General features: G+C 38.0%; 1 protein-coding gene across 1 annotated transcript in view; it reads left to right on the plus strand.

Annotated features, from left to right (window-relative positions):
- The window catches only part of ppp1r12b (protein phosphatase 1 regulatory subunit 12B), a 38,993-nt gene extending 17,773 nt beyond the window's left edge, over window positions 1-21,220 (plus strand). Inside the window, 5 exon segments of the mRNA NM_001079292.1 lie at window positions 4,020-4,167; window positions 4,360-4,464; window positions 11,294-11,344; window positions 13,346-13,396; window positions 18,662-21,220. Of these exon segments, the coding sequence (NP_001072760.1) occupies window positions 4,020-4,167; window positions 4,360-4,464; window positions 11,294-11,344; window positions 13,346-13,396; window positions 18,662-18,748 (442 nt within the window). The 3' untranslated portion in view covers window positions 18,749-21,220.
- The last annotated feature ends 332 nt before the right edge of the window (window positions 21,221-21,552 follow it).

Below are 21,552 nucleotides of genomic sequence, written 5' to 3' on the forward strand. Positions count from 1 at the left end.
GGGATTCATCCCAGGGTATTAAATGAGCTGAGCGCTGTGATTGCCAAACCTCTTCACTTAATTTTTCAGGATTCATTGAGGTCTGGCATGGTGCCAAGAGACTGGCAGATTGCTAATGTGGTGCCGTTATTTAAAAAGGGATCCCGTTCTCAGCCTGAAAACTATAGGCCTGTTAGTCTGACATCAGTAGTAGGAAAACTTTTGGAAGGGGTAATAAGGGATAGGGTACTTGAATACATTGCAGTTCACAATACTATTAGTTTGTGCCAGCATGGTTTTATGCGTAACAGATCTTGCCAGACTAATTTAGTCGCCTTTTATGAGGAGGTGAGCAGGAACCTTGATGCTGGAATGGCAGTTGATGTCATCTACTTGGACTTTGCTAAAGCGTTTGATACAGTACCTCACAGAAGGTTAATGATCAAATTAAGGAATATTGGCCTAGAACATAATATTTGTAATTGGATAGAGAACTGGCTGAAGGATAGATTACAAAGAGTGGTTGTAAATGGAACATTTTCTAATTGGACCAGTGTGGTTAGTGGAGTACCGCAGGGGTCAGTCCTTGGGCCTTTGCTTTTTAACTTGTTTATTAATGACCTGGAGGTGGGCATAGACAGTACTGTTTCTATTTTGCTGATGACACTAAATTGTGCAAAACTATAAGTTCCATGCAGGATGCTGCTGCTTTGCAGAGCGATTTGACAAAATTAGATAACTGGGCAGCAAACTGGAAAATGAGGTTCAATGTTGATAAGTGCAAAGTTATGCACTTTGGTAGAAATAATATAAACGCAAACTATCTACTGAATGGTAGTGTGTTGGGGGTTTCCTTAATGGAGAAGGATCTAGGGGTTTTTGTTGATAACAAGTTGTCTAATGCCAGGCAGTGTCATTCTGTGGCTACTAAAGCAAATAAAGTGCTGTCTTGTATAAAAAAGGGCATTGACTCAAGGGATGAGAACATAATTTTGCCCCTTTATAGGTCCCTGGTAAGGCCTCACCTTGAGTATGCAGTGCAGTTTTGGGCTCCAGTCCTTAAGAAGGATATTAATGAGCTGGAGAAAGTGCAGAGACGTGCAACTAAACTGGTAAAGGGGATGGAAGGGTTAAACTATGAGGTGAGACTGTCAAGGTTGGGGTTGTTTTCTCTGGAAAAGAGGCGCTTGCGAGGGGACATGATTACTCTGTACAAGTACATTAGAGGGGATTATAGGCAGTTGGGGGATGTTCTTTTTTCCCATAAAAACAATCAGCGCACCAGAGGTCACCCCTTTAGATTAGAGGAAAGGAGCTTCCATTTGAAGCAGCGTAGGTGGTTTTTCACGGTGAGGGCAGTGAGGCTGTGGAATGCCCTTCCTAGTGATGTGGTAATGGCAGATTCTGTTAATGCCTTTAAGAGGGGCCTGGATGAGTTCTTGATCAATCAGAATATCCAAGGCTATTGTGATACTAATATCTACAGTTAGTACTAGTGGTTGTATATATAGTGTATGTATGTGAGTGTATAGATTGGTAGGTGTGGGTTAAGTGTGCTGGGTTTACTTGGATGGGTTGAACTTGATGGACACTGGTCTTTTTTCAACCCTATGTAACTATGTAACTATGTAACAAATCATGCATATTGGAGCATCGCACACAAATAGGTTTGATGGTGTATAAATGCAATTATGCAGAAGCGCTGCATTGTGGGAAAAAACATGCTGATTGAGGTCCAAAAACATGCACTGCATTGGTAAGTGAGCCTTTATAAGCTTGAACCTTTGAAGTGCCACAGAACATAGAATCTATGTCCCCCCATCACCGGATCCTTCCTGCAGATGCCTTCCTTTTAATCCCCTGGACCTTTCTCCTCCTCCAGATGAATCTGCCTGCCTACTAGCCCAGGTTAGTGTAACACACAAACACACACTTATTACACTAATACACACACATTTACACATACATTTTTCGGGGATCAGGGGGCTTTTATTCCCTCACAGCACTCACACATACTTGTACATGCACACACATGCACAAAATGCACAATTTGCGAAGTGTAAACACATATATACACTTACACAATTTTATGGCTTTTTTATAGCATTGTAGGTTTTTTTTGCCTGAAAAAATGGTTTTATTGCCTTTGCGAAAAGCGTATTTGATATCCACACTGTGCAATACCATTTGTATGTTATTTCAATGACTATATTATATTTTTGGTGATTTTGGGGCATTTTTAGCCATTTATGTCTGTAAAACTTGTTTGTCTAAGCTAAAATGTTCAAACTGTGATTCTGACTGCTGATAACACTAAGCGACAAATAACAAACATAATAATAAACATTGATTTTAGCGTTTTTTAGTAATTTTATTGCAATTCGCATTGTTCTATGTTACTTGTTTGTGCCTATGGAAATTGTGTCTGCTATATATCGATTTGGGTGCCTCTGTACACCAAATAGATTGGTAAATTAATGTATATTAGGCATCAAACTGTTCAGTAGATCTCTGACATTCATATTTAGAGTGTTTTATGTTACTATGTTATGAAATGTGAGGTATATAATGGGGAATAATGCAAGCTCTATGTGGCAATTTTCAGAAATTTAATGAAAACCGCTAAGTATAGCAAAGCTTTATAGTTTAATAGTTTGCAGTAGAAAAATTAATTTACCGATTTTGTTTTGCCAGAATGTGTACTTTGGGAAAATATATGGTTTTCTAGTCTCTGTACTGTTAGGTGGACTTATGGCATACTACACATACCAGGAGCATATATTGCATAAGCCAGAGTGTCAGATGTGAAAATTAATTGCACTATTTTCATTGGGGTGCCTTTGTATGCCACATAGTTCGGCAAATCTATGCATATTGGGCATCAATCTGTTAAGTAGACCCCTGTCACTTTGAGGCGATTTTAAAGTATTTCATTCAAACCACCAATTTTAGGAAGGCAGTGCAATGCTGTTGTTTGGAGTAGGAAGACATGGTTTTGGGGGGGTCACTTTATTTTTTTTGTGTTTTTACCCCACAAAAAATGCTGTAAATGTGGTAAATTTTCAGTAGTTGAAGTATTTGATGGGGCAGTTAGTATGCGCAAACTTCCTCTCGGGGTCTCTAAATGCCAGATACTTTAGTAATCCAATGCACAATTGACATCAAACTGTGGACCCTTGGCTTTCATATTTAGCATCTTTTTATTTGGTACCTAATGCTACGTGGGAAATTAGATTTTTAGAATTGTCATCAATTTGCTAAGTTCATTAAAGCATTGCTGTTTGGTACTTAAGAGTTGAAAGACATGGTTGCCCATTTCTGATTCGACAGAATACGTACTTTTCAAAAATATATAGTTTTCTGGGGTAAACCTAATGTTCCAGGATTTTTGGCTTTGGAATCTAAAGTATGCTATATTCTGCTGTAATGCTTTGAAAATTTGGTAATTTACTGCTGGGAATTTTCAACCTATAGTAAGAAATCTCTAAAATATACATATCTGGTATTGGCACGTTCGAGAGACATGAGACTTTCTGAATCAGTTGAGTTTTTGTCTATAAGATAAAATATTTTTCTGGTATAAATTATTATACATCATACATTTTTGGGGGGGTATTTAGAGCTCTAAATCTTGTTCCTGAAGTGGAAATAAAACAAAAACTCAGACAGATTTAGAAAGCTTAGGTTCTCCTAAAAAAATATGTATAGTCTTTCTACCTAAACTTACCCCCCAGTAAATGCCCATAAAATGAGAGAGCACAAACCGTTCAAAAAACGTCTGGCACTGAGCGAAACTGAAATGTGAAATTCTGTTGGAACTTAAAGGGTTAATCCACATGTATGTATTTATTTTTGAATTGCCAGCACCACAGTTGAATATGATATTTTACTGACCAATGGATAATGCATAGGTTTCATTTAACTGCACTTTTTATTAATATAAAATGTGGCTGAGCCCAAATGTCATACAAGTTATGTATATGTTTGCAAATCTGTTGACTGTTTTACTAAAATGGCTAATTGATGAAATCATGTTGTAGGTTGGACTCTGGAAGCTCTGGTCTCGGTTCTACAGATTCAACAAGTGACCGAGCCAGTTCTAGAGTTAGTGCTTATAGCCGCCGAGAGAACCGTTTGACATCTCTTGAAAGCAAGAATGGAGAGGAAACCGAGAAAGATTTTAAAAAGGTAAAAAAAACAGTGATGTGACTCTATCATTGCTAGGTTTTTTTCATTCTATTGTATACAATGATATCACAGTATGGATGTGGTTCTTTACATTTCTAATATTTTGCACATAATATTTAATTTTTTAATGAGATGAATCTAGTCTGATACACGCCTTGTCACTTTTAACATTTGATTTGGTGTCTATTTTAGCTCTATGAGAATGCTTACAGCGAAAATGAAAAACTTAAGACCAACCTTCGAGAGGCCCAGCTTGAGCTTTCAGTTGTCAAGGCCAAACTGGAAAGAGTGGCAAAGGTAACAAAGATCTAAATTCCTTGTGACCAAAGCTCACTTTTTTATCAGGTCAATCAATTATCAGTACCTCAAAACAATTAAACAGGAGCAGTGAGCAAATGAAACTAGGGAACCCCTAAAAGACTTGCATCATTCAAATGTAAACCTTTCATTGCATAAGTCCCTTTTCTGTCATTATTTAAATAAAAGTTTCTCCAGTAGTAGTGTGATCAGTACCTATATAAACATACTACCCGGATTTTTTTTTGTGGGGGAAATAAAGGAAGGAATATTTTCCCCCTCTAAGGCAAATTGGAGTGGCTTTACACAAGATTTACAAAATTATTATATTTTCATCTTCTGAACGTTTTACTAAAGTTGAGCCTAATGGACAAATGTGCTTTTTCAACCTCATCAGTTGTACATACTGGAATACTGGACTATAATACACATTATATATAACAGAGTGGTAAAAGTGGTAGGTTTGCATTTTATGCTTTAGAGATAAAATGATCTATTCTGCCATTGCAGGTAATATATTCCACAAATGTTCTTTTCTAACATAGTAGTAGCTGTGTTTTGTGCACCAGCTGTGTCTTTGTAGTGAAAATAACTTCACTAATAAATTCTGGCCTGGTAATATCTTAAAGTTCTCCCTATGCCTTTGTGGTGTTATGTGACTGAAAAAGTTACAGGCTGTTTAATTGGTTACTAATGAAATCAATAAGTGTGAAATACACCTTAGATTGTAAGCTTTACTGGTGCAGGGGCTGGTGTAAAGATTGAACAGTCCCTGTAAAGTGCAAACAGTCTTATTCTAAGTAACTCTTTTGGACATAAAATAAAAGTATTTCTGTGCAAATTTTTGGTAAAAAAAAATCCTGATAAATATGTTTTCCATTAAATTGAAAATATTTACTTACAAATGTAGCCCACTTTAGAGAATGTGCTGCTACCTGCTGAGATCTAGTGGCGCTAACAGGATCCTGAGCCCCGCTTACTTTGGGGAACAGTTGGTTTCTATTACTTTGGCGTGCCTCCACCCAAGATAGGGATAGACTGAACTATAACTCCCCTCCTGAGAACTTGATACTGTACTGCTGTGTGGGGATTCCCAGCACTCCTGGCACCTTGCCCCCTCCCTGGGGTAGTTGCTTACCAGGCAGGTGGATCCTCCAGATATGCAGAGACAGGACACTGGATGGATGTTTAACCAGTGGAACTTATTTATTGTCACAGATGTATCAGACAGGCAGGTCACACACAGGAGCAATGTTACAGTCAGGGTATACTCCCTCTTCCTTAAGAGACCCTCTCTCCACGGGATATTAGCAGTACTCCCGACAGATGATTCCCTTTAGGGGTTCCCTCCGGTACTTCTCGCCAGAAGCCCCTCTCTAGGGCACTTCCCGGTACTACACGCCAAGCGGACACCTCCTCAGCAGACCTCACCCCGGTACTTCCACTTAGATACCCCTGGATTAGGCAAATCTCCTACACTTAGCACTTTATACCCTGACTCCAGCTATGAGTGCTGGTGGATCTTAATCCAGTAATTCTCCTGTTGGGGCCAAGCTGCCCAGCTAGCTTGCCTGTCTCCCACTCCTAGAGCGGTCTATAACAAATCTCTAACTGCCTAATGCTGACCTGTTGTTTACCTCTTATCCAAGAGGGGTCCCAGGCTGAAAGACCTGGCTGCACATGGCTGCATAGCTTTTTATACTAACTCTACCACCCTGTGGCCATAACCTTGAACTGCAGGGAAGCTAACTCCCTGTTAACTATCTAAGTGCCAACCCACCCAGTGTGTTGCACTATCAAAGCACTACCCACCCTTGGGGTCTAACCTGGGGGTAACATACTAGGGGCCCAAATTTTAGAGATCCCTACACAAAGAATTGTGAAAAGTGAAATCTTTACAACATTTAAGGGGGATTAATTCCCAGCAGGGGCATAACTACAGAGCATGGGGGCCCAGAAATGTAGAGGGCCCAGTAAGTTCCCAAGTAATTATGGGGGGGGGCTAAATTGAATTTGCTGTGGGCCCAGTTGCATTTAGTTACGCCACTGAATCCCAGAACATTATGAAAGTATATTACCAGATGGTCACAATGTGGCAAAAAGGCTAGTCCCATTCCAATCCATACATGCATAAAACTCAAGACTGTACTGTATTAGAAGCCAGCACCGCCCTAGGCACCATAGCTTCCCTCCCCTTTTTCATCCCATCTGCCCATGTACAGTACAGAGTTTGCACATTCACCGACTGGAAGTAAGGGAACCCTCTTTTAGCTACACCAACAGATCTAGAGGCAAGTGTCTGCAGGCATTTTTTCAACACTTTTTTCCCATACAGGCACCCAACTGGTGCCCCCTAGGCACGCTGAGAAAAAAAAGTAAAAAATTAAAACCATTAGGTTAGGACAATTTAATTGTTAAATAGAATATGAAGATCCATTTATGATTACCACAATATAAAAAATAAGCCAACAAATAAAATAAATGGGAGCAAGAATTAGTAGACATAATCAAAATTAATTTACACAGAACACCTCCTGAATTGTAAAAAAGTATTAAATCACAGTTTTGAGGATTGTCAGAAAGAAATGTACCTTGATAAGCAACCCTTAGTAAAAAGGAAACTTGGCAGGAATTATTAGTCTTATCAATAAATATATAAAGAAATGTACAATATAAACCGAGAACAATATTAAGGGGTCCTTGATGATACTATACTTGGCTTTAGCAGCCAATACCAGTGTACAGCTGCAAGGGCAAACAAGGTTTAAGACATAAGGGTTGATTCACTAAAGTGCGTTAATTTTTGTCGGACGCTTTTTTGCATTAAAAAAGACGCGACAATTAGCGCGCGATTCACTACAGTATTATCGCATGCGTTAATTTGCGCGCAACTGCATGCGGTAATGTTAGATATATAAATAGTAGCCACACATAAATAGTGCATATAAATAGTAGCATATAAATAGTAGCCGCATATAAAAAGTAGCATATAAATAGTAGCTGCATATAAATAGTAGCATATAAATAGCAGCTGCATATAAATAGTAGCATATAAATATTTATATGCGGCTACTATTTATATGCTACTATTTATATGCACTATTTATATGTGGATACTATTTATATGCTACTATTTATATGTGGCTACTATTTATATGCTACTATTTATATGCACTATTTATATGTGGCTACTATTTATACGCGGCGACTATTAGCGCACATAATAATAGGCGTTAATTAGCGCGCATGCGGTAAATGCCGCATGCAATATCGCGCATAAATTAGCACAAGTATGCTTATAGTGAATCGTGCGTTAAGTGGAGAAAATTTAGACACAATAAAATTTTTATCGCACGCTATAAATAGCGCACGTTTTAACGCACTTTAGTGAATCAGCCCTATAGATTCATGAGGAGGGGCTCATTCTTCCCCTTTACAAAGCACTGGTAAGGCCCCATGTAGAATATGCCATGCAGTTTTCGTTTCAGTGCTCAACTGGGATATTATTAAATAAGAAAGAGTCTAAAGAAGCTGGTAAAGGGAATACAAAGTCTCTGTTATGAAGAAATACTGGCCAAGTTGCAGTTGTTTATGCTGCAGAAGAGGCGCCTAAAGGAGAAAAAAAGCTTAAGAAGTAAAGAAGTAGGCTAGAAATGTTGTACATTATGTTTTGGATTTTTGTACCAGCCCAAGGCAACCACAGCAGTTTAGCAGTGAAGATCTGTGTTGGATGGCTTTTTTGCAAGTCAGAAAGTGCATGGTTACTGAAATATATTTAGAGAAAAGTGGATATTGGAAATATTTGAAGACGCTTTAAACAGGGTTTTTTTGCCTTCATCTGGATCAACTAGCAGTTAAGCAGGTTTTAAATAGACATAAAAGGTTGAACTCGATTGACATATGTCTTTATTCATCCCAAGTTCCTATGTAGAATGCTATAACTGAACACAGGATGTGCATAGATAGGATCACTGGTACAAAGAGCTGTTGTACCAAAGCTGCTATTAGCTCTTTAAGGGCTGTGACAGACAGGGAGATTAGTCGGCGCGCAACAAATCGTTGGCGATTTTGGCGCCGCGTATGCCATCCACCGGCGATTTACATTCTAGCCGGTGGGATGGCATATCGGGAGATTAGTCGCCAGCGACAAGGGAGATTTGTTGCGGGGCCACTAATCTCCCTGTCTGTCACAGCTCTAACACTGCTAATATCTCAGAAACCATATAAAACCCCCTGTAAGCATTCTTCATTGAGCCCTTTTGTCCTCAATTATATTTGGAGGTTTTTAGCATCTTACAGGGGTAACTTTCTTTGTTATCTTAAAGAGATTTATTTCTAAATTACACTGTTTACATAGCTAATAATTCACTCTAGCATTTATTCTTAACCAACAAATGTATTTTTTTGGTTGTAATATTGGTGTGTAGTCAGCCATCTCAGTACACGGTGACTTATTCTGAGCCTTCATAAGGACCCAGCACTATACTTTAGAACTGCTTTCAGATCAGTTTGTGTTTTAGAAAAAGAGATTTCAATGCAGGATTCTGTAGGAGAAGCTCTATTAACTGATGCATTTTGAAAAAAATGTTTTCCCATGACAGTATTCCTTTAAAGGGGAAGGAAAGGCTAAGTCACTTGGGGGTGACTTAGATCACTTACCTTGTACCCTGGGCTGGTGCCCCTGCAGGGGCGCTTCTGCTATTAGGCGAGTTGAGAAACTCGCCTCAGGCGGCAGAAGTGCCCCAGTTACCAGGGGCGGCAAAATGCCGCTCCAGGTAACTTTAAGCAATTGTGCTCTCTGCACTAGCGATCTCACCGCCCCCGGACCCGCTCCTGCCCTCAGAAGGTAAGCGCTGGGGAGCGGGGGGGGGGGGCGGCATCCAGGAGCCGCCTCAGGCAGCGATATGTCCAGAATCGCCCCTGTGCCCCTGTTAGGAGAAAAAAGCACCAGCCCAGGGTACTTGTAGTGAGCGCTTCCTCCTTCCTTTTTCTTCTGCTGGCGAAATCCGTCGGCCGGCGCATGCGCAGTAGAGTGAAAAGCCGACTTTCTTGTTTAAGTTTGGCTTTTCACTCTACTGCGCATGCGTGTGCAAGCGAAAAGGAAGAAAAGGTAAGCGATCTAAGTCACTTGTGGGTGCCTCCTTTAAGTCTCTCTAGAATTTCTATCCATAAGGCTTTTACACTCTCTCCAGTGCTTGCCTTAAATATGGTTTTACATACAGACAATTGACCTCTAATTCTTTTTTTACTAGTCTTAAAAAAGGGTGTAGCCAGCCATCTTAATTCATAGCTCAGTAATACAAATTAACATCATTCTCACCAATTTTAGCTCCAAGAGAACTTAGCCAAGTTTTTTCCTGTGGGCGAATTAGCCACTTAAGGTAGTTCATTTACTATGCAACAAGTGTTGTTGACCAGTTTTTTTCCTCATTTCTGCTAAGAAGACTAACCTAGTAGAACACCAGACTGTGGCTCTGGGTCTAACAACTCTTGGTATTGTCAATGTGGACTTAGCAACAGTAGATATTGATTGATACAAGATTGTTTGTGTATGTATGTTGTCACTCTGTTCTGATTATTTATTGAATATTGCTTACTATTTTGAGTATTTCATGTGAAACTGATTACCTTTACTTATCACCTAAACTTATTGTTGTAGGTAGCCCCATTACAACTTTCATCTTCAAAAAAATAGATTAATTGATAGGCAAAACTGAAAAAATATGAGAAACTATTTTTGTGATTTCTTACAATGAACTGTTTGTGGGTTTAGACACCTCACTCCCTCTTATTTTTGGATGATTAAGAGGGAAGTCTGAAGCTCACTTACCTTTGGGGTAAGGGCCTATAATATGTCGCAAGCCTTAAAATAAAAAATGATTTACATCAGTTGAAAAATCAGGGACACTTCTACTAAAAGGTGGCCATACATGGGCAGATTTCATCTTCCAATTCGTGTCCTTTAGACCAATTCAGCACCTTATCTGCCCTTGTATGGGGAAACCCGATGGGCCTACCTAACCAGTATCTGGCCTAAATTTGGCCAGATATCGATCAGGCAGGTTTGATTTTTCAGTCCTCTTGCTGTTGTTGTAATGAAATTGTTTGGCCCTCGGCCCAACTTAGGTGGGCATATTGGTGGAACCATATGGTGTATGGCCACCTTAAGCAAGTTGCTGAAACTGGATGGATTTTATAGTAACCCTTAAGCTGTGGGTTACATTATTTAAGGGCTCAACCCTGCTATATTATCTGTGTAACGAAGTCATTTTACTGGAGACAATATAGAACAAATACATGATTATCCTGGTCAGAGGCAATTTTCACACCGGAGCCACCCAGAGGCCCCCTAGCACTTACCTTTCCTGTTTCAAATGTTGTCTGGGGGGCTGCATCGCTGGTGCAGAGAGCGCAATTGCATTCTCTGCACTAGCAGAAATGAATTTTCAGTTTAAAAATAAAATTTTTGCACCAGGAGCTCCTTTTTGCCACCCCTGGTAACATTGGGGGGAGGGTCTTCTCAGCAGTGCCCCTGATCCTAATCGAAGGGACGTCTGTTTGATCAGAAATGCTTATAAACAAAAAGTTTTTTTGCATAACAAACTGAAAGTTCCCTTTGCAACTGTATAAATACATTTGCAGGATGGCAGCTGTAGTTCTAAAGGAAGTTTTTGTCAATTTGGCATTTTGAATAAAGTTTAATGTGACAGTGTGTTTGACAGAAATCTGTCCAGTCATGCCTGCAGAAATGGTATTCATTTCATACATTACAAATGACAGCACATGCTTATTATTAACCTTATCCTTATCTTTTTGTACTGTGTTTTAGAGACAAGATCAGTCTTCAAGTCAAGCAGAGGTTTTAGAAGCAGAAAAGAGGGTAAGTGAACACTTTGCATATGAAATGGGTCAGCAAGTTTAATTTTCATTTGCACTATAACAAGATACATTTTAATCCAAAATAAAATCTTGTATGGTATTGTAAGGCATTGTGTGGAAAAATGGGTCTGGAGATTTGGGTGGGAGTATGAGTAATGACAGATCAGATGTGTATATATACAAGTTACAAGCTGGTACAAGTCTTAACTGTTTACAAATGCAAGAAGCCTGGCTGGAGTTAATGGCTCTAGATGAAAAATATGATGCCATAGGCATTGCTAAAACATGAATGAGAACATAAATGTTTTTTTGTTTCACAGAGACACGGAAAATAGAAGAGGGAGAGAGATGTGTCTGTGTTTTAAGCAGAATTTATAACTAAATATAAAGAAAAAAGTAATGGTGGAAAATGAGGGGGCTAAAGCCTTACGGCTAAACTTTTTACAGATATTAATGGTACTTTCTTTACCTGGAGTAGGGCTCTTTGTGGGGTTCTGGAAAGTTCTGAATTGGGCCAACATATATGTTATTTAGTCATTAATAACTTAGGGGTGGGCCTTGTAGGCAATGTATTGGTGTTTACAGAGCAGATAACAAAACTATGCAGGCCAATTAATTCCATCTAGGATGGAATATGTTATGGTCTGTAGTATGAGGAAGCCAGTAGACTGCTAGTACTACACTTTTAGGTGAAATAGAAGAGCCCTGGCATTGTTTTCATTGACACCCTTTTGGGGCTGCGGACTTTCTGCTGCTGCAAAGACAAGGATTCTAAACAATGCTAAGGTTGATACGAAAAAGCGGTACAAAAGGGATCAGGCAGAAGAAACGTCAGAGTCAGGCAATGGTCACGAAAACAAGGCTTTAGCTACGATCTACAAACTTAGAACCAGCTTGGGCCTAGAGGTAAGAGTGCGCAGTCTCCTGGCAATCGTATCAGAATAAATAGATTTACAGAAAGAGAGAATAATTCTTCCTTTTTATAAAGCACTGATAAGGCCCCATCTAGAGTATTGAGTACAGTTATGGTCTTCAATGCTTAAATGGGTTATTATTGAATAAAAAAAGAGTCCAAGGAAGGGCAACTAAGCTGGTTAAGGGGATGCATAGTCTCCGTTATGAAGAAAGACTGGCCAAGTGGGGACTGTTGACACTGAAAAAGAGGCACTTAAAGGGGAGATATGGTAACTATGTATAAATATATAAGGAAACCATAAAATGCACTCTCTGATGTTTCATTTGTGTGTAGGGCCTTCCAGCCACACAAGTGCTTCCACTAAGATTGAGAAAATGTGAAGTTAATTGCTGCCTGAAGTGGTTGTACTTGCAGATACATTAGAAGGGGTTGTATGGGTTGTCAGCAAGGAAGAAAACACAGGGTAATTGAAATTAGCTCTTTGCATAAAGTTGATCGAGGAACTAATCTGATTGCCATCTTGAACTTAGAAAGGATTTTTTCACCTCTGAGGCAAATTTGGAGTAGCAAGTAGCAGCAGACTTGTACACTTCAGCCCAACGTTGTCTCTTTAGAACTGCACAAGAACAACCATGTTCCATCCGATTTGTTATTGGCTGTTGTTCAAAAGTTATCTTGCACACACACTATTATTATCATGTGTACATATTTAAAACACTGTTCTCTAATTAAAAGACTTTTAAAGAAGTAGATTTACAGATATGTGTAAGGCATTTAGGAAATAGGGTCCTGGCTGGCTATTGCAATATTTTCTCAATGGTACAAGTTGTCAGGACCAGCAGTGCTGAAATTAACATAGTGATAAGGTTTTACTCTATGCTTCTAGAAACATAATGTAAAACATATGTACTGTGCATATATTATTCAAATAATAAAGCTTTTTTATTACCATATTTTGTATTTATATGAGTGGGAGCTGCCATTCCAATTAAATTAAATGAATTAGTTTTGATACACTGTGCTAAAGTAGTGTATAGTATGTTGCCCCAGTTTATAACTTTTTAAATGTTGCCCATGCTCTTTCAGGAGAAGAGAGTTTTGGAACGCAGAATGTCTGAGATGGAGGATGAGCTTAAGGTAAGAATATAGACATAGTCCTTCGTCCCCACGCCATTTAACAAACTTACAGAGTTATGTTGTAAAAGTGCAGCATTAAAAACAAAACTAGTGTTGTGCCTTTGTACTGATAAGTAAACTACTGAGAAGGCTCAAAACAACATCTACTCAAATCATGCAGATATTTAAAAGGCAAGGTGCTCCAAAATGTGCTTTTACTAAGCCCCTTAGCCTTCATTCTAGAGCAATACTGTGAAAGAAGAGTAGTTCCACACTTAAAGGTGAAATAAAAATGTGCAATGAATGTTACTTTCATTGTTATGCCAGTATTATAGTCATATAAAATAAGAAGCCCATTACAGAGAGAAAAATTACCCTTTAATAAGGCAACTTCACTTTTACCGCAGAGTTCAAGGGAAAGGAGTTAACATAAAAAAGTCTTCCTGTCTCTTGTGAAACAGCGTAATATATTTTACTATAGTAATCTATAACAAACATAATTTGCCATTTATCTACCATCAACGTGTCTCACTTTTGTAAGCAACTGTGAAGCTAATTGAGAAGCTTCAAAAACAGGACCTTCAGAGGCCAAAACTTTCCTCTTTCCTTAGCAAACTTCACCAGGATTATAGGGGCACCCTACACAATCTTGCTCACCCAAAAGCCTCAGCGACTGTTTTCCTGCAAAAGTAGCTTTCGCAAGAGACCAAACACAATCTCTTTTTTAAAGGATAACATTTACAGAACAGCTCCAAAAGAAACAAATGATTCTTTATGTGGGAAACTATCATCATCAATGGTCTGCACACAATTGCCCAAGCTAGCTTTCACTAGTCAGTTTTGTTGTATTTAAGTATTATATAATAGAACAAAATGTCAATTTAATTGTACTTGTTAAACATCATCTGACCAGTTTTAAAGTGCTTGTTGGAAAATGTAATTAGAGATACATATGTCCTTTATATAATTTTTAGCTACAGTAGATAAATGTAGATAAATTATATCATGTAATTTTTATTGAATCAAATATATTTTAAAAAAATAAGACAATATTACATTTAAATGTGTCAGTTTAGGATTCAATGACAACAAATGGACAGGTTCTTGTTTAAATAGTACCTTATGCTACACTGGTTTGTATCATGACATCACTCCAGAGCATTTCACATTTTAAAGGTTGTCTTACTTTTACCCATGTACTTGATGCTGCAATGGCAGGCGAATAACCACACTAGAAGTGTAGTTGCAGAGCAGTTGATATATTGTTTATCTTAAATACTACTACAATTAAACTCATATGACTTGCAGATAACACTATGATTACACTACTCACAACTACCACATTTGCAGGTACAGGTATAGGATCTAATATCTAGAATGCTTGGGACCTTGGGTTTTCCACATAAAAGGTATTTTTTAAATTTGGATCACTAATACTTAAGTCTGCTAAACATTTAAACATTAAATAAGCCACACAGGATAGTTTTGCCACCAATATGCAGCTTAATTAGGATCAAGTACAAGATTTGTTTATTAGAGCACTTTTTATTTTTCTCCTTTATGTTCTCCTGCTTTTAGGTGGTTTAACCAAAGGCACACACTTCACCAGCAGTTGGTGTGTAATCACATTTTACTTGTTCTAGGCAGTGTAGGACTGGGCCACCAGGAAAAAAACCTGGTGGGCACCACCAACCAAGGCCTGCTCCCTGCCGGCACCTGTGGGCACTGCCACCCCCATTCCTAATTTGGAGAAAAGCAGGATGTGTGTGCAGGTGGAAGGGGAGTTGTCATGTTGGCCGCATGCAGGAACTTGCAAATGGGATGGGGGTCCCTGAGGTGACAGCCCTGGTGGGCCCTGGACAACCTAGTCTAGCGCTATCTCTTGAAAACACCCTAGGGGCCTGTCTGATTGATCCAAAGACACCATTGTCATAAGATCCCAGACAATGTATGCGCTCCTTGGAGCCTTTAGAGCCCTTTACACTGCTCCCACAACTTCCCCTGCAAAGATTCTGCATGGGATCCTTGTCACTGCTATCTTTCAGTTGTCCGGCAGGTAGCACACACTCAGACACACATTAACACAAACTTATTCTTACTTATATATATTACCATATAAGCACTAACCATATAACCCCACACCCATGCTTTATAAAGGACCACCCCTGTAGGACCTTTTTGTATCCATTGTAAAAGGAAATTAATACATACTAATATAGAATATATTCAGGAATGAAAAAACATAAAAACCACATAACTCGGAATACCAGCAGACTCTTCTCTAATAGCAAGGTTTTGACCCCTTGTCCTCAGATTTCTGATCTATTGCCCTTAGCAGTAAAAGTAAAAATGTCTTACTACCAGACCAAGCATGAGTAAAATTAGATAACAGTGTTTGGAAAAAGATGAAACACGAACATGTGTATAATGTAACACAAAACCTCAGGTTACTGCAACTGCCTAAACATGCATACCCTCAGGTACCCAGAATTGATGCAAATGATGGTGAAACTTTAGCTTTTAGACTATACATACTGCCCAGGCCCTGAAGCTCTTGTGGAACATATTTATTTTTCTGCAGCTTGAAGCCAAACCCATAACCCAAAACTTTGTGAGGCACTGTGAAACATTCAGTTTGGTTGTAGTTCTTAAAGCCTTCATACTGAAAGTTTCTAGAAGAGCAAAAAATAATTTAATTTGGCTATAGCTTTTAAAGCATACATACTGCCATGACCCAGCATTGTTTTGAAGCACCATAAAATATTCAATTTGGCTACGAGTTACATACTGCCAGGGCATGGAATCTCCTTGAAGCACAGTTAAGCATATTAACAGCAATGCAGAACTGAAAATGCATAATAATCACTGAAATGCAATAAAACCACCAGAAATACAATAAAAAAGCAATTGCATAGTGTGATTAGCTTTCACTTCATAGAGCAAAAAAATGGCACATGTGCCCCTGTACCCCAAAAAATAACTATTTGTGTGTGTAAGTGTAAAAGTGAGTGTTAGTGCAAATACTGTAAATGTGTGTAGGGCAGAGAGGCTGCTGGATCATATGAAGGGCCACCACAACACAGAAACTGGAAGCCACAACTTGGGGGTGCAGAAAGTGTAGAAAATGGCAGACACATGATATCAGCTGTTGTCCTTGGTGATCGCCTCCACTGTTATTACCTAGAGGTTGTGGAAATAAGTGGAAATTCTGGCTTTAAAAACCACAGATTGTAATTCCATTATTAGTAGCACGAGCGAATTAACCTCCTCTTTGGTCCTGAGTGGTGCTCGCACTAGTTCCTGCCCCCCCCCCCCCATATCACCCATGTTAAAAGTGAACTGCCACCTTAAACTTAAACAACCAGTAACATTAAAGGGGGGAAACAATTTTAACATTTAAAAAAATCAACATCTGTCCTATTTATTAACATTTATTTATAAAGCGCCAACATATTCCACAGCGCTGTACAATAAGTGAGTTTCATACATTGGACATACAGAGTAACTTATAAAGCAATCAATAACCGATACAAGAGGTGAAGATAGCCCTGCCCAAAAGAGCTTACAATCTACAGTTCCAATCTATCGAGAAAAAAATTCTTTGTAACCCTGATCGGGTTCATATATTTTAATAACTTTTGTTCTCATCACTTCTGCAATTTCCCTTTACTTTGTTCTTTTCATAAATGGCAATGTTTAATATAAAAATATAAAATAAATTGAATGATCGATTCTGTTTAATCAGTTGATTGACTGAGTAACCAAGGGGTAAAATACTGTAAAATACAAAGGATACCTTTGTTCCTTATATAAAAGTCATCATAGTTTAATAATGATGTAATTATGTGTTTTTTCAGGTTCCCTTTGCCTAATATATAATTTTGTTTAAAGATCACAAACAGTGTTAAAAGTATGCAATTACATGGGAAATTAGGTAGGGGTGCAAATACTTTACTGTTATTCGTTTATATAGCTCCAACATATTCCACAGCTCTTTACAGACATTATACATCATTCACACTATTCCCTGCACCATTTAGACACAGTTTGGCCAGTTTAATTGGGAACTTAATCTGCCTGTATGTCTTTAGAGGGTGGAAGGAAACCACAATACCTGAAACAAATCCTCACTCAAAAATAATTTTCACATTTCACATCCCACATCCCTAATATGGACATTAGACCTTTAGAATGATGATGTTTTAAAGGAAACTCAAATTTTGTATATAAGTTGGGCACATCTCCACCACGCGAACTGCATCATTGTATTTTACATATCTCCTCCGTTCGCCAGCACCATCACATTTTTCTAAAACAAATACCAGCATTCATGTAAAGGCCATTTTCCCTCTGACATGTCATCAGTGTAATTTATAATCTACAAACAGCACATGTGCCCAAAGGAGTGAGCACTGTAATGGTTAAGTTGAGCTTAAGGAGCTTAAGGAGGTTAGGAAAGAAAATAGGAGCAAACAGCTAGAGCAATGCCATCTCTTCATTGGCTGCTAGACTGGAGGGTAGCCAACAGCCAAAGAAAATTCCTGAGGGAGGGAGGGAGGGGGCTGAGTGGGTTAGAGGAGGAGAAGGAATCCTAAGTGATTAAGGGGATGCTGCAGCCTTACTATTAATCATTAAACAACCAGAGTGGCGGGTATTACATTTTTTAAATAAGGCTGTTCACTGATTAATTTTTTGTGGGGCGGTTTACATGTCCTTTAAAGGTCTTATGAAGCAAAGTTCTTTTTACCTTCTGTATATATAGATAATTTGCCTTTTGGATCTGAATGTAAATCTTATTTTAACTCCTATTTTTTTATTTTGTTTATTTAACAGTTTTTATTGCTTTTCAGAACCATACACAAACAACAAAGTAATACCAGAATAGCCTATGACTTGTCGTTATAATTGGTATCTTAAGGCCATACAACTATATATTAACCGTAACTTATACTCTTTAAAGAGCACGATTGGGGAATAGAGAGAAGGGGAAAGAAGGAGCATGAGAAGAGTGTGGAAAAAAGAGAGAGAGAGAAAAAAAAAAAAGAAAGGGGATAGGGTATGTACAGGGGGAGAGACCCATTCAGTATCAGTGAAAACTTACATAAACATCTTAATTAACCTTATTATATTTCCTCATAGTTTTTCTTTATAGTTTTTCCATAAGGACCATTTTTTGCCATACATGTTCATAGAATTCTTGTTTCTAGCATCGAAGAATTCATATTTTTCAGTTAGGTCTAGTAAATTTACCATTTCTGATTAACTCCTTTTTTTTTTTTTGCCTAGATACTCACTGACTTGAAATCTGACAACCAACGTCTTAAAGATGAAAATGGAGCACTGATCAGAGTGATCAGCAAATTATCTAAGTGATCACATTTCAGAGAGCACTAATGCAACCCTATACTGACACTTGCACATTAATTGGATCCATTGTAGTATTGTTCAGTTACACTGACAGAAGTTGGTAACAGACCTGATTAAGTTAAGTGCAACTATTGCACTGTTTCTTTGCTACATATAAAGTTGTGTATATAAGAAAAATTAAAGGTGGAATGATTTCATTATTATACTACATATATGGAGCTGGTATACAGCTGCAGTATGTACAAATTTACTGTTTTATCTGCAACATTTTTTGCCACCTCATTAGATTTTTTAGGGGAACTACACTTTAACTTTATTTGTTATAAAGTTATTGATGGACCCATTTTGAATAATTTTACTATAAGTCTTCATTATTTATTTTGTATTATTTTTTAACTATTAAGCTTCCTATTCTGGCTTTTTCAAGCCTGCAGCTGAAAATGGTTATCAGTGTTGCTAATTCCAACAACAGCAAAGACAAACTGACTGCAAGGCTTTAATTATATTGGTTTGTTTTAATCTGTCATGCTGATTTTAAGAAAATGCTTCCTGGTTTCTAAGCCACTTAGTCCCCTGCCAACCAATTAACAGTTTCAATTCTAAGTGGTGATATTGAGACAAAATTAAAGTGGAGATAGATTTGTCAGATATCCGTGTTATTCACAAACCTCTATCTCCACTTTTGTGAATTTGTCTTTTAAACAGTTTTCAGATTTTGCCTTTCAGATGTCATTTTTCTGACAGTTTTCTATGAATCTGTCTTTAGCTCTTATTAAATCTATCAGTGTGCCATCAAACTCAATCCCACATCTACATGAGCCTTGAAAAAATAATTTTACCAGCAGGATTTTGCATTTCACATTAGAGTCATTTCCTGAATGGTAATTTTCGTTTGCCTAGGAAAACTATTCATCATTGTTTTCAGGACAGGCTGGGATTTCTAATGTTTTCTATATTTCTGTGTAATTCCACTTCTGTAACAAGATTTATGGGTCTAAATACCTTCATGGCAAAAAAGTGAATCAAGGGCCCACCTCCTGCTCTAGTTTACCACTGCACTACACCTCTACAGCCACCTGGCCCACCCACCAACATGCCTGGTGAAAAGGGGCCCAACAGGAACAGGGTCCACCAGGTTTTTATCCAGTGCCCTGTTGGCGGCCAGTTTAACCTTGTACCCTAATATCCCAGTTTGTGTGTCAGGTGCATGTGCTGTTTGCCGATCACCAAGTTGCCTACTAGAAACAGAAGAAACACAGCTAAAGGTGGTGGTCAATGCTTTCAAGCAGCTCTGTAGTTCTGGACATGCTATGGGGGCACATATAAGTTGTGGCAAGTCTCAGTAAAGTAATTAAAGAGGTGGTTCACCTTTGAGTTAACTTTTAGTATTATATAGAGCATGATATATGAAATTGGTCTTTTTTTATTATTTGTGCTTTTTCAATCATTTTACTTTTTGTTCAGCAACTCTCCTGGTATAAATTACCTTAGCAACCAGGGAGTTGCTAGGGTAAAGTTGCAATGAGAGACTGGTATATGAATAGCAGAGGTCTGGATAGAAAGATAAGTAATAAAAAGTAACAATAAAACTGTAGCCTCACAGAGCAATATTTTTGTGGCTGCTGGGGTCAGTGACCCCCATATAAAGGTTGGAAATAGTCAGAGGAAGAAGGTAAATAAAAAAAGTTGCTAAGAACTGGCATATCTATAACATACTAAAAAATTAGCTTAAAGGTGAACCGCCCCTTTAAAGAGGGGGCACTGCTGCCAAAGCTAAAAATGTGCCTGTGAGTTTTTCCTTTAAATAAAAATGTATACAATATATTCACTCAAAATATTATTACTGTCTCATTCATTAAGCTAAAACTAGCATACCAAAGCAAATGTGAGGTAAAAGTGTGTTATATAAAAGATTTATAAATTACACTTTTTTTTTTAAATCAGTGTTTTACTTGTTCCTAGATGTGTTAATGAGGCTTTCTGCACCTATTGTTCTAGGATTAGACACAGTTACATAGAGCTTTACTACATTTAGAAAATGTCGGGAAAAAAGTTTTCAAAAATTTGTTAAAATGTCGTTTAAAAGACAAATTCAGAAAAGTGTCTAAAAAAAACTAATTACTTGAAGGTGAACAATACATTTATATATGTACTGTAGGTATAAACATCCTCAAATTAGTTTTTATTCATAAACATGAGACACCGCTGAGCTATTTTTACTTTCATCATAGGATGAAATTACATTTATTCCACCTAAAATACACATTTATATAAGATAGTCATATATTTTCCCTTACTATTTCACAGCACCGAAGGCTGTTATTTTGCAGTCAATAAATACTGATGCCAGTTCAGTTGAGAATCGGTGCTGCCTCTTTGCACAATCATATTTTGTTTTTAAATGATTCTTGAGATGTACTGTATATCTAACAAAGCAATTTTGTTTCAGTGCTTTGAAATAAAAAATATCACATAACATTTCAGAGTAGGATTTGTTATTCAGTAACTGAAAATTAATCAAAGGTCTAAATGCGTGAAAATTCGCAGCGAAAAAATTCATTGCACAGAATTGTTTTTGTCACGTGTCAAATTGGGTGCGATCGTGTCAATATGGGCACAGTTGCATCAAAATTGGACGCCAAAAAATAGACGCGGGCTACAAAAAAGATGCGGGTGACAAATGCGTTTCGCAAATTTTTCACCGTTTTGCGAATTTTATGGCGACGCAAAGCGGGACAGATTCGCTCATCACTAGCAAGAACATATTTGCCAGTGCCTTAGCAGTGTTTATCTTTTTATGTGTATTATGG

Source organism: Xenopus tropicalis, chromosome 2 (genome assembly GCF_000004195.4).
Source record: "Xenopus tropicalis strain Nigerian chromosome 2, UCB_Xtro_10.0, whole genome shotgun sequence".
NCBI lineage: Eukaryota > Metazoa > Chordata > Amphibia > Anura > Pipidae > Xenopus > Xenopus tropicalis.